At 52.3% G+C, this 12,527-nt stretch overlaps 1 protein-coding gene across 1 annotated transcript in view; it reads left to right on the forward strand.

Annotated features, from left to right (window-relative positions):
* Positions 1-197: 197 nt before the first annotated feature.
* TOX4 (TOX high mobility group box family member 4) overlaps positions 198-12,527 on the forward strand; it is a 13,150-nt gene continuing 820 nt past the window's right edge. Inside the window, 16 exon segments of the mRNA XM_075076673.1 lie at positions 198-339; positions 1,214-1,282; positions 4,574-4,819; positions 6,729-6,895; positions 6,942-7,047; positions 9,320-9,428; positions 9,431-9,495; positions 9,497-9,571; positions 10,171-10,242; positions 10,397-10,514; positions 10,517-10,659; positions 10,662-10,892; positions 10,895-10,934; positions 10,937-11,121; positions 12,208-12,371; positions 12,490-12,523. Coding sequence (XP_074932774.1) covers positions 334-339; positions 1,214-1,282; positions 4,574-4,819; positions 6,729-6,895; positions 6,942-7,047; positions 9,320-9,428; positions 9,431-9,495; positions 9,497-9,571; positions 10,171-10,242; positions 10,397-10,514; positions 10,517-10,659; positions 10,662-10,892; positions 10,895-10,934; positions 10,937-11,121; positions 12,208-12,371; positions 12,490-12,523 — 1,830 coding nt within the window. The 5' untranslated portion in view covers positions 198-333.

The raw sequence follows: 12,527 nt of genomic DNA on the forward strand, positions 1-12,527 counted from the left end.
CACGCCCCCCACCTCCGGCGACGCTCCGCCCCGCCGCCTCGTTGGTCCCCTCCCTCCACTTCCGCAGACGCTCTAGCCCAGACCTCCAACCGCCCCTCACGCTCCCCCCTCGCCCCCCCCGTCGCCGTTACTCCATTTCCCCGAGTAACCCCGAGTAACTCTCGGAGTAACCGGAGCCCCCCCCACCCCTCCCCCCCACTCCCCCTGTTTCGCCCCCCGTGGCGCGAGATCGCGGTCGCCTCGGTGGTCACTGGCCGGAAGTGGCCTGACGGTAAAAGGAAGGCGGGACTTCCGGTTCCGGGGCAGGGCGGCCTCTCGCTGGGCGGCGGAGCCATGGAGGTGAGGGGAGCCGTGAGGGGGGTCGGGGTGGGCCGGGGGCTCGGGTTTGGGGGTGGGGGGGCGACCTACGGCGAGGGAGCGGGGCGTGGGGGGCATCCACGGGGTATTGGGGGGTGGGGGGTGGCATCCACGGAGGAATTAGGGTCATGGGGGGCCCCCCACGGGGGTCTCTGGGTCATGGGGGGGTCCCCACGGAGGGTTTTGAGTCATGGGAGGGCACGCACGAGGCAATATGTGTTGTGGGGGGGCTGCCCACGGGGGTCTCAGGGCCTGGGGGGGCGCCCACGGGGGTCTCAGGGCCGGGGGGTGGGCACCCACGGGGATCTCAGGCCCGGGGGGTGGGCACCCACGGGGATCTCAGGCCCGGGGGGTGGGCACCCACGGGGGTCTCAGGGCCGGGGGGTGGGCACCCACGGGGATCTCAGGGCCGGGGGGTGGGCACCCACGGGGGTCTCAGGGCCGGGGGGTGGGCACCCACGGGGGTCTCAGGGCCTGGGGGGGGGCACCCACGGGGGTCTCAGGGCCGGGGGGGGGCACCCACGGGGGTCTCAGGGCCGGGGGGGGGCACCCACGGGGGTCTCAGGGCCGGGGGGGGGCACCCACGGGGGTCTCAGGGCCGGGGGGGGCACCCACGGGGGTCTCCAGGTCATTAGGGGGCTCCCATGAGGGAATTTGAGTCATCGGGGGCACCCATGGGCGTCTCTGGGTCTGCGGGGATGGGGCACCCGCAGGGGTTTGTGGCTCTTGGGCGGGCCCCCAGGGGGATGTCTGGGTCTTGGGGGGCTGTAGGGGGCCCCTGTGCGGGTTTCTGGGTCTTGGGGTGCCTCCACCCACCCTACAGACCCCGCACCCTATGGATTTCCCCCCCCCCCAGTTCCCTGGTGGAAGCGACAACTACCTGGCCATCACGGGCACGGCGCACCCCTTCCTCACCGGGGCTGAGGTGAGAGCGCAGGGGGCGAACCCCCAAATCCGGGGGGTTCGGGGACACCCGGGGGAGGGGGAAATTAGCAAAAATGTAGTGAAATTCGTCAAAATGCAGCCCTGGGAAAGGGGGAGGTTGGGGAGGGAGAGCGAAAAGTCTGCTTTTTCCCATGGAAATCGGGGGGAAATGCTGAAAAATCTGAATTTAAGGCACAAAATTCTTCTGGATGGAACTACAATTCACAGAAGTACCTCAAAATGGCCCGAAAATCCCCACAAAATGGCGAAAAATTCCCCCAAAATGGCTCAAAACAGCAGCAGAGTAGCTCAAAATAACATCAGAATCCCCCAAAATGGCTAAAAATGACAACAGAATCCCTCAGGATTACCCAAAATGGCACCATAATTCTCCAAAATAACTCAAAACAGCACTAAAATGCTCCAAAATAGGTCAAACCAGCAGCAAAATAGCTGAAAATAACGTCTGAATCCCCCCAAAATCGCGAAAAATGGCACTTAAATCCTTCAGAGTAGCTCAAAATAACATCGGAATTGCCCAAAATGGCTAAAAATAGCAACAAAATTCCTCAGGATTACTCAAACTGGCACTAAAATCCCCCAAAATACCTCAAAACGGCACCATAATTTTCCAAAATAAGCCAAAATGGCACTAAAATTATCTAAAATATCTCAAAACAGCAGGAAAATAGCTCAAAATAACAGGAATGCCCCCCAAATTGCGAAAAATGGCAACAAAATCCCTCAGAATTGGGAAAAATGGCAACAAAAAAATCCCCGAAAGAGCTCAAAAGGGCACTAAAATTCTCCAAAATAGCTGAAAATGGCAGGAAAATAGCTGAAAAGAACATGGAAATTGCTCAAATTGGAACTAAAATCCCTCAGAATTATTCAAAATGACACCAAAACTCCCAAAATAGGCACAAAAAAAGCTCAAAATACCACCAAAAAACCTCCAAATGGCACAAAAATTCCACCACCCATCTCAAAAAAGAAGTAAAATCCCCCCAAAAAAGCTCAAAATGATGTCAGAATTTCTCAGAATAGCTCAAAATAGGGAAAAAATGCAAAATAGTATAAAAATAGGATATAAATCCCTACAAACAGCTGAAAATGGCACAAAAATCCTCAAAATTCCCCCAAATTACACCAAAATCCCCTAAAATGGCACCAAAATCCTCCAACATGCCACAGAATACCTTAAATTGCCCCCAACCTCCGCAAAATTAGGGTTTTTTTAATAAAAAGAAGAAAATTCAATATTTAAGTCCCCAAAGGCAAAACTGGGGTCAAGAATGTGCCCAAAATTGCCTGAAAAATTGATTTATACGCCTAAAAATGGGCACAAAACCCCCCAAATTGGCTTTTCTTTGAGACAAAAAAAGGAAAATTCAGTATTTAACAACAGAAAAGAGAAATAGGGTTATGAATGTCCCCAAAAACTTGCCCAAAATTCAAATTTTAAGCCTAAAAATGCCCTCAAAATCTCTCCAAATGGCCTTCTTAAAAATATAAAATAATGAAACTTCAATATTTGGCAACCCAAAGCAGAAATTGGGGTCAAAACTGTGCCTAAAACACCTTGAAAATTCCCATTTTAAGCCTAGAAATGGCGAAAAATGCCCCCCAAACTCCCTCAAAGTTTGTGGGTTTTTAAAATAAAAAAAGCAAATTTAAATATTTGATGACCGAAAGGCAAAATTGCGGCCAAATGTTGCCAAAATTTTATGAAAATTCAGATTTTAAGTCTAAAAATGGCCAAAAATGCCCTGCAAACTCCTCAAAACCGGTCATTTGTCAAATTAAAATAGGAAAATTCAGTATTTGATGACCCAAAGTGGAAATTAAAGCCAAATGTTGCTATAATTTCATTAAAATTTAAATTTTAAGGTTAAAAATGCTCCAAAATGTTTTTTTAATGAAAAAAAAATAAATTCAGTGTTTCATGACAAAAAGTTAAAATGGTGTCAAATGTTACAAATATTTTATGAAAATTCATATTTTAGCACTAAAATTGCTGAAAATGCCTGCCCAACTCCTCAAAATGGGTAACTTTTAAAATTGAAAATAGGAAAATTCAATACTTGACGACCTGAAGGGGAATATTAAAGTCAAATGTTGCCAAAATTCTGTGAAAATTTGAACTTTAAGACTAAAAATGGTCAAAAATGCCTTCCAAATGCTCCAAAATCAGTGTGTTTTTTAAGTAAGACACAGAAAATTCAATATTTGATAATCCAAAGTGGAAAATCTGGTCAAATGTTGCCCAAAGTCTGTGAAAATTCGGATTATGAAGCTAAAAATGGCTGAAATTGTCCCCTGAAACTCCTCAAAATTGGTAATTTTTAAAATGAAAAAAGGAAAAAATCACTATTTGATGACAGAAAATGAAAATTGGGGTCAGATATTGCAAAATTTTATGAAAATTCAGGTTTTAAGCCTAGAAAGGGCCAAAAATGCCCCCCAAACTCCTCAAAATCGGTGATTTTTTCAAATAAAAATAGGAAAATTTGCTATTTGATGTCAGGAAATGGAAATTGGCGTCAAATGTTGCCAAAATTCTGTGAAAATTCAGATTTGAAGCCTAAAAATTGCCACAAATGCTCCCAAACTTCTCAGAAATTGTAATTTTTCAAATAAAACTAGGAAAATTTGATATTTGATGACAGAAAGTGGAAATTGGGGTCAAATGTTGCCAAAACTCTTTGAAAATTCAGATTTTAAGCCTAGAAATGGCCGAAAATGCCCCCAAAACTGCTCAGAATTGGTCATTTTTCAAATAAAAATAGGAAAATTTGATATTTGATGACAGAAAATGGAAAGTGGCGTCAAGTGTTGCCCAAATTTTGTGCAAATTCAGATTTTAAGCCTAGAAATGGCCAAAACTGTGCCCCAGACTTCTCAGAATTTGTAATTTTCAAAATTAAATAAGGAAAATTTGATATTTGATGACAGCAAATGGAAATTGGCGTCAAATATTGCCGAAGTTTTGTGAAAATTTAGATTTTAAGCCTAGAAATGGCCAAAAATGCCCCTCAGACTCCTCCAAATTGGTCCTTTTCATAACAAAAATAGGGAAATTTGACATTTGTCGCGCCAAGGGCGAAACCAGGTCAGAACCGCTCCCCGAAATGCCTGAAAACGCCCGTGTGAAGGCGCAGAGGGGCCGGAACCGGGCGCGAGCTCCCCGCCCGTGGCTCTTTTTCGGGGCGAGCGGGGCGTCAGGCGGCGCTCTGACCCCCCCGCCCCCCCCCCCGCGCGTCCGTCTGTCCGTCCCCCCACCCCCCCGCAGACCTTCCACACCCCCAGCCTGGGCGACGAGGAGTTCGAGATCCCGCCGATCGCCCTCGACGCCGACCCCTCGCTGGCCGTCTCCGACGTGGTGGGGCACTTTGAGGATTTGGGGGAGCCCGGGGGGGCCCCCGACCCCCCCTTCCCGCCCCCCCCGTATGGGGTGCAGGGCCTGGAGATGCCGGTGGGGATCGGGCCCGGGCTGATGGAGCAGGGCGGCGGGCTGCTGGCGGGGGGGCTGGCCATGGTAAGGGGGCACGGGGAACCCCCGGGGGGGGCAACGGGGGGGTTTGGGCGGGATTTGGGGGGAAACGGGGGGGTTGGGGGGGAAATGAGGGGATTTGGGCGGGGTTTGGGGGGGCAACGGGGGGGTTGGGGGATTTGGGGGGGCAACGGGGGGATTTGGGGGGCAACAGGGGGTTTTGGGGGGCAACGGGGGGGGTGGGGGATTTGGAGGGGAAACGGGGTTTTTGGGGGGGTTGGGGAAAAACGGGGGTATTTGGGGGAAATGAGGGGTTTTTGGGGGGGTTTGGGGGGTTTTGGGGGGAAACGGGGGGGCAGCAGGGGGATTTGGGGGGGTTTGCGGGGGAAATGAGGGGTTTTGGGGGGGAAACGAGGGGGCAAAGTGGGGATTTGGGGGGAAGCGTTTTTTGGGGGAAAATGGGGGATTTGGGGGGGTTTTGGGGGGGAAAACGGGGATTTAGGCGGGGATTTGGGGGGGAAATGGGGGGATTTAGGGGGGAAATAGGGGAAATGGGGGGGCAAAGGGGGGTTTTGGGGGGAAACTGGGATTTAGGGAGCAACGGGGGGATTTATTGGGGTTTTTGGGGGAAATGGGGAGATTTAGGGGGTTTGGGGGAAGGGTTTTTTTTCGGGAAAAGGGAGATTTGGGGGGAATGGGGGGATTATTAAGGGGAAGAGGGATTATGGGGGGGTTGAGGGGGCAAAGGTGGGATTTGGAGGGGGAAGGGTTTGTTTGGGGGGAAAATGGGGGATATGGGGGGGTTTTGGGGGGGCAAAGGGGGGGTTTGAGGGGGAAGGGTTTGTTTGGGGGGAAAATGGGGGATATGGGGGGTTTTGGGGGGGTTTGAGGGGGAAATAGGGATCAGAGGGGATTTGGGGGAAATGGGGGATTTGGGGGGAGAAGGGTTTTTTTTTGGGGGGGAATGGGGTTTTGGGGGAGGAAAATGGGGGGATTTGGGGAATGGTGGGGTTTTGGGGGGGAAGGTGTTATTTTGGGGGGGTTTGGGGGAAAGGTGGTTTCTTCGAGGGGGAAGTGGGTTTTGGGGTGATAAAACAGGAATTCAAGAAGGTTTGAGGGGTAAAGAAGCAGATTGAAGGGGTTTGGGGGGGCTAAAAAGGGATTGTTTGGGGGCCTTAAATGGGATTATGGGGGTTTGGGGGGTTTAAATGGGATTATTTGGGGGTTGGGGGGTCTTAAATGGGATTATTTGGGGGTTGGGGGGTCTTAAATGGGATTATTTGGGGGTTGGGGGTCTTAAATGGGATTATTTGGGGGTTGGGGGTCTTAAATGGGATTATTTGGGGGTTGGGGGGTCTTAAATGGGATTATTTGGGGTTGGGGGGTCCTTAAATGGGATTATTTGGGGATTGGGGGTCTTAAATGGGATTATTGGGGTTGGGGAGTTTAAATGGGATTATTTGGGGGTTTAAATGTGATTATTTGGGGGTTTTGTGGGGTTTAAATGGGATTATTTGGGGTTTGGGGGTCTTAAATGGATTATTTGGGGTTTGGGGGTCTTAAATGGGATTATTTTGGGGGCTTAAATCGGGTTATTTGGGGATTTGGAGGGTCTTAAATGGGTGATTTGGGGGCTTAAACGGGGTTATTTGGTGATTTGGGGGGCTTAAATGGGGTTATTGGGGTTTGGGGGGTTTAAATGGGATTATTCGGGGGGCTTGAATGAGGCTGTTTGGGGGTTTGGGGGGGTCTTAAATGGGATTATTGGTGTTGGGGGGCTTAAATGGGTTATTTTGGGGGCTTAAATGGGGTTATTGGGGTTTCGGGGGTTTAAATGGGATTATTTTGGGGGCTTGAATGAGGCTGTTTGGGGGGCATTGAAGGGGTTTGGGGGCGGGAGGGGGCTCTGGGCTGCCTACCCGCGGTGATTTTGGGGCGTCCCCCGCCCCCCCAGGAGCTGGAGCACACGATGGGGGCTCAGTACAGCGCCCCCCCCACCGTCACCATCGACGTCCCCATGGCCGCCCTCAGCCCGGGGGGGCTGCTGGGGGCCGGGCAGCTCACCACCATCGACCAGTCGGAGCTGAGCTCCCAGCTGGGGCTCAGCCTGGGGGGCGGGGGGCGCGGCGGGGAACGGGGCGCCGCCAGGGGGAACCCCGGCGCTGAGCGCCGCCCCGCCCCCCCGCCGCCCCCTCCCCCGAGGAGCGCCTGTCGCCCACTCCCCGTCGCCCACCGGCTCGCTGCAGGAGGAGGAGGCCGAAGACTTTCGGAGGGTGAGGAAAAACCCACCCCCGCGCTTTATTTATAGGGGGAACCCCCCCAAAATACCCCGAACGCCCCAAAATGTCAAAAATAACCCACCAAAATTGACTTTTTTAGCATTGAAAACCCCAATTTTCCTGTTTTTAGCATTGATAAACGCCAAATTGTGCTTTTTTAGCATGGGAAACGCCCAAATTGTGCTTTTTTTTAGCGTGGGAAACGCCCAAATTGTGCTTTTTTTAGCGTGGGAAACGCCCAAATCTTTATTTTTTGGGGCATTAAAAAACCCCAAATTGTGCTTTTTGGCGTTGAAAACCCCCCAAATTGTCCTTTTTTAGCGCTGAAAACCCCCAAATTTGTGCTTCTGTAATGTGAAAAAACCCAAATTGTGCTTTTTTGGCAGTGAAAACCCCAAAATTGTCCTTTTTTAGTGTTCAAAACCAAAGAACCAATTGTGCTTGTTTTGGCGTTGAAAAGCCCCAAATTGTGCTTGTTTTGGCGTTGAAATCTCCTAATAGTCCTTTTTTAGCATTAAAAAAACCCAAATTGTGCTTTTTTTAGTGTTGAAAACCCCAAAACTTGTGCTTTTTTTGGTGCTTTAAACCCCCAAAAATCCTTTTAAAGCCCGAAAAAGGGGGTTTAATCCCTCAAACCACCCCAAAAACCTCTAAAATGAAAAACCGCACCAAAAATTGGGTTTTTGAATTGTTTAAATCAAAAAATTGTGGTTTTTCCTGGTGCTTAAACCTGAAAATTGTGGGGTTTATTGTGCTTTAACTCCCCAAAAGGACCTTTTTTACCCCAAAAGGGTTTAAAACCGCCCCCAAAGAGCCTCTAAACTCCAAAAAACGCCCCCAAAAAATTCCCAAAATGGGTATTTTTAAAAAAATCTTTGCACCCAAAGAGGCCATTTTTGGGCAATTAAACCCAAAAAGGTGTTTTTAAGTTTAATTTGAATTTTTTTCTAGATATTTTTACATTTGTTTTTTGCTGTTTATTCGACTCCTTCGGGCCGTGGGAGGCCGCGCTGCCCGCCCCCGCGGAGTTGTGAATTCTGGCTTTCCTGGTATTTTTTGAATTCCGTGTCGACTTTGAAGCCTGTAAATTTTGTAAATCTCAAAATTTCATTTTGAAATTCCTTAATATTTTTAAAATTGATTTTTAAGAGAACATTTAACGTTATTTTGAATTTCTTTTGTGTTTTTTTCCAGTTGTTCTTTTTAATGTTTGTTTTCATTTAACTTGTGTTTATTTTCTGAAATTTTAAAAATTTCATTTAATTTACCTTTTTCTTTCCTCTATTTACTTTATTTTGTCCAATTTTAGCTTCTTACTTTTCTTTTTTTTATTTTCTTTGGCTGTTTTGAATTTATTTCTCATTTTTGAACTGATTTTATTTTCCTTTTCCAAATTTACTTAGTTTCCTTTCAAAATTCAGTCTGTCCCCATTTCAGTTCAGGGTTTCTGTTTCAAAATCTGGGGTTTTTTTCTTTTGAAATTTAGGAGTGTTTTCTTATGGAAATGTAGGGTTTTCTTTCAAAACTCTGGGGCTTTATTCAAAATTTAGGCAGTTTTTTTAAATATTAAAATTTTTGGTGGTTTTTGGTTTTCAAAATTTAGGGGTTTTCTGTTAAAAATATTTTGGTTTTTCCTTTCCAAAATTTAGGATTTATGTTTTAGAAGTTATGGGGTTTCCCCCCAAAATTCAGGGTTTTAATTTCAAAAGCTTTTTCTTCTGGTATTTTCAAAATTCTGGGGGTTTTCAAATCTTAGAGTTTCTTTCAAATTTTTGGCTTTAATTTACGTTTTTTCTTTTCAAAATTCAGGGGCGTTTTTTGGTCAAAATTTAGGGTTTTGTCCCTCCAAAATTTAGGGAGTTTTCTTTTTAAAATATTTGGGTTTTAAATTTAAAAATCTGTTGCTTTTTTCCCAATATTTGGGTTTTTTCCCCAATATCTTTTTTTTTTCCCTCCAATATTGCAGTTTTCTTTCAAACTTTAGCGTTTCGTTTTTAAATTCTAGGGTTTTATTTTCGAACGTCAGGGGTTTCTTTCCACAATCTGGGGTCCTCCTTTTTTAAAATTTGGGGTTTTCTTTCAAGATTCAGGGTTTTTCTTTTCAAAATTTTGGGTTTCCCCCCCAAAATTGAGGCGGGGTTTCCCCCCCAAAAATTGAGGCCTTTTTAAAAAAAAACCCCAGGCGCTTCTTTCCCAAACTGAGCTTCTTTTCCTTCCAAAACCTCACTCTCCCGCCTCCCCTCCCCCGCAGGCGGCCCCGCCCAAGCCCTCCCCGCCCTCGCTGCCGGCCCCGCCCACCCCGGCCCCGCCCGCCGGCGACGCCCCGCGCCGGGGAAGCCCCCAAGAAGCCAAGAAGAAGAAGGACCCCAATGAGCCCAGAAGCCCGTCTCCGCCTACGCCCTCTTCTTCCGCGACACGCAGGCGGCCATCAAGGGCCAGAACCCCCAACGCCACCTTCGGGGAGGTCTCCAAGATCGTCGCCTCCATGTGGGACAGCCTGGGCGAGGAGCAGAAGCAGGTGGGGGGGACCCCGAAACTGGGGGGGACCCCGAAAATGGGGGGGGGTTTCAAGGGCAAAAGTTGGGTGTCGAGGGTGGAATGGGAGGGATGTTGAGGTTGAAGGGTCAAGTCAACGGGGAAGAGTGGGGAGATCCCAATATGGGGGAAGGGGGACAACGGGGGACCCCGACATTGGTGGGAGGACCCCAAAAATTGGGAGGGACCCCAAAAATACAGGGGGACCCAAAAAATTGGGGTGGGGAGGGGCGGAAATTGGGTGTTGAGGGTGGAAGGGGAAGGACGTTGAGGTTGAAGGGTCAAGTCAACGGGGGAAGCGCGTTGAGGGTCCAATATGGGGGATGGGGGACAAGGGGGGACCCTGAAAATTGGTGGGGGGACCCCAAAATTGGTGGGGTTTCAAGGGTAGAAGTGGAGGAACGTCACGGTTGAAGGCTCAAGTCAAGGGGGATGGAGGCGGGGGAAAGAGCGGGGAGAGCCCGGTGTGAGGCCGGGGCGAGCGGGGGCGGGGTCCCCTCTCCCTCCCACCCCCCTAAAAAAGGGGGTTCACCCCCGGGCCCCCCACCACCCCCCAAATTTCACCATCCCCCCTCCCCACAGGTCTACAAGCGGAAGACGGAGGCGGCCAAGAAGGAGTACCTGAAGGCGCTGGCGGCCTATCGTGCCATCCAGGTAACCCCCCCCCCCTTTTATTCGAGGGGGTGGGGGGGGGTCGCCCAAACTTGGGGGACCCCCCTCCTCCCCCCCCCCGCCATTTCCCCCCCCCATCTTTTTTTTTTAACCCTTTACTTGTGTTTTTTTTTCACCCCCCCCCCGCCAATTCCAGACATCGACGGAGCCGCCCGAGCCCGAAGCCAGCCCCACGCCCCCCCCCGCCCCTCCCCCTCCTTCCTCCCCCGCTCCCCCTTCCTCCTCCTCCCCCGACCCCCCCCCCCGTAACCCCCCCCCAACCCTCCTGCTCCTCCCCCCCCCCCTCCCAGCATCACCAAAATCATCATCCCCAAGGAGATGCTCCCCCCGTCTTTGGCCGTCTCCTCCCAGGGGGGGGTGGTCACCGTCATCCCCGCCGCCGTGGTGGCCTCGCGGGGGGGGGCGGCGCGGGGGGGGGGGTCTGGGGGCGGCGGGGGGGGGCGCCCCCGCTTCATATCACCCCCGGGACCCCCACCCAAATCGTCACCCGCTCCGTCCTTCAAGCCGCCGCCTCCCAACTCCCCCGTTTGCAGCCCCCCCCGTTACAACAAATGCCCCCCCCTCAAGCCGCCCCCCAACAAGTCACCGTCCTCCAGCCCCCCCCCCCTTTACAGGCCATGCAGCGCCCCCCGCCCCCCAAAAAATCCGCCTCAACCTCCCCCAGCAGCCCCCTCCCCTCAAATCAAGATCCTGCCCCCCCCCACCCTTCATATCCAACCCCTCCACGTCCCCGTCCCCCCCCCCGAGGAAATCGGACCCTCCCCCCCGACCCCCCAAACTCCCGCCCCCCCCCAAACGTCGCCCGGAGGGACGGGGTCGCCCGAGGCGGTGGAGATGATCGCCGGCGACGTCGTGCCTGAGGTGAGGGGGGGGGTTGGGGGGGCGGGGGGACCCCCGAAAGGGAAGTGGGGGGGGGGGGTGGGACCCCCCCCCGAGCCCCAAATCCACATCGGAGCCCCTCAAAGTGCACCTGAAAACCCTGTGACCCCCCCCCCCCCCACACACACCACCCACCCCTACATCGGAGCCCCTGGAAGGGGAGGGGGGTTTGGGGGTTTTTGGGGTGCTCCGAGACCCCCCCCGAACCCCCAAATCTGCATCTATGTCCCTTAAATTAAGGGAGGGATGGGGTGGGGGGGGTTGGGGGTGCTCTGAGACCCCCCCGAACCCCTAAATGTGCCTCTACGTCCCTTAAGGGAGGGATGAGATTGGGGGGGTTTGGGGTGCTCCGAGACCCCCCCGAACCCCCAAATCTGCATCTACGTCCCCTTAAATTAAGGGAGGGATGGGGTGGGGGGGGTTGGGGGTGCTCCGAGACCCCCCCGAACCCCAAAATCCACCTCTGAGCCCCTTAATGGAAGAATATAGGAGATATGGAGGGTTTTGGGGTGCTCTGAGACCCCCCCCGAACCCCTAAATGTGCCTCTACGTCCCTTAAATTAAGGGAGGGATGAGATGGGGGGGTTTGGGGGGCTCTGAGACCCACCTGAACCCCTAAATGTGCCTCTACGTCCCTTAAATTAAGGGAGGGATGAGATGGGGGGGTTTGGGGTGCTCCGAGACCCCCCGAACCCCTAAATGTGCCTCTACGTCCCTTAAATTAAGGGAGGGATGGGGTGGGGGGGGTTGGGGGTGCTCTGAGACCCCCCCCGAACCCCTAAATGTGCTTCTACGTCCCTTAAATTAAGGGAGGGATGAGATGGGGGGGTTGGGGGGCTCCGAGACCCCCCCGAACCCCCAAATCTCGACCTCATTCCTTCACATAAAACCACCAGAATTTAGCGGGGGGGTGGGGGTGTTTTTACCCCACTTTGCGCCCCCAAAACCTCACCCAGCGCCCCCAGGGCGATACGGGATGGTGTCAGAGGAGGGGGGGGGGTGGGGGTGGGTAAGAAGTTGGGGTGCCCCCCCCGCCCCACCTGAAGCCCCCCCCCCCACTTTCTGTAGGTGGAGTCGCCCCCCCACGTGGCCGTGGAGCTGGTGGCCGAGTCGCCGGCGGGGGAGTCGCCGCGGCCCCGCTGCGTCCGGGCGGGCTGCGAGAACCCGCCGGTGGCCAGCGGCGACTGGGACGAGGAGTATTGCAGCAGCGAGTGCGTCGTCAAGCACTGCCGGTGGGCAAATTTGGGGGCCCCCCCCCTTTTTTTTTGGGGTCCCCCCCCTTTAAAACCCTTCCTTTCCTGTCCTAAAAGCCCTTTTATTCACCCCGTTTTTGTCCCCGTTATTTAACAGCGACGTCTTCCTCGCCTGGCTCGCCGCCCGCAACGCCG

This window comes from Phalacrocorax aristotelis, chromosome 34 (genome assembly GCF_949628215.1).
Source record: "Phalacrocorax aristotelis chromosome 34, bGulAri2.1, whole genome shotgun sequence".
Lineage (NCBI taxonomy): Eukaryota > Metazoa > Chordata > Aves > Suliformes > Phalacrocoracidae > Phalacrocorax > Phalacrocorax aristotelis.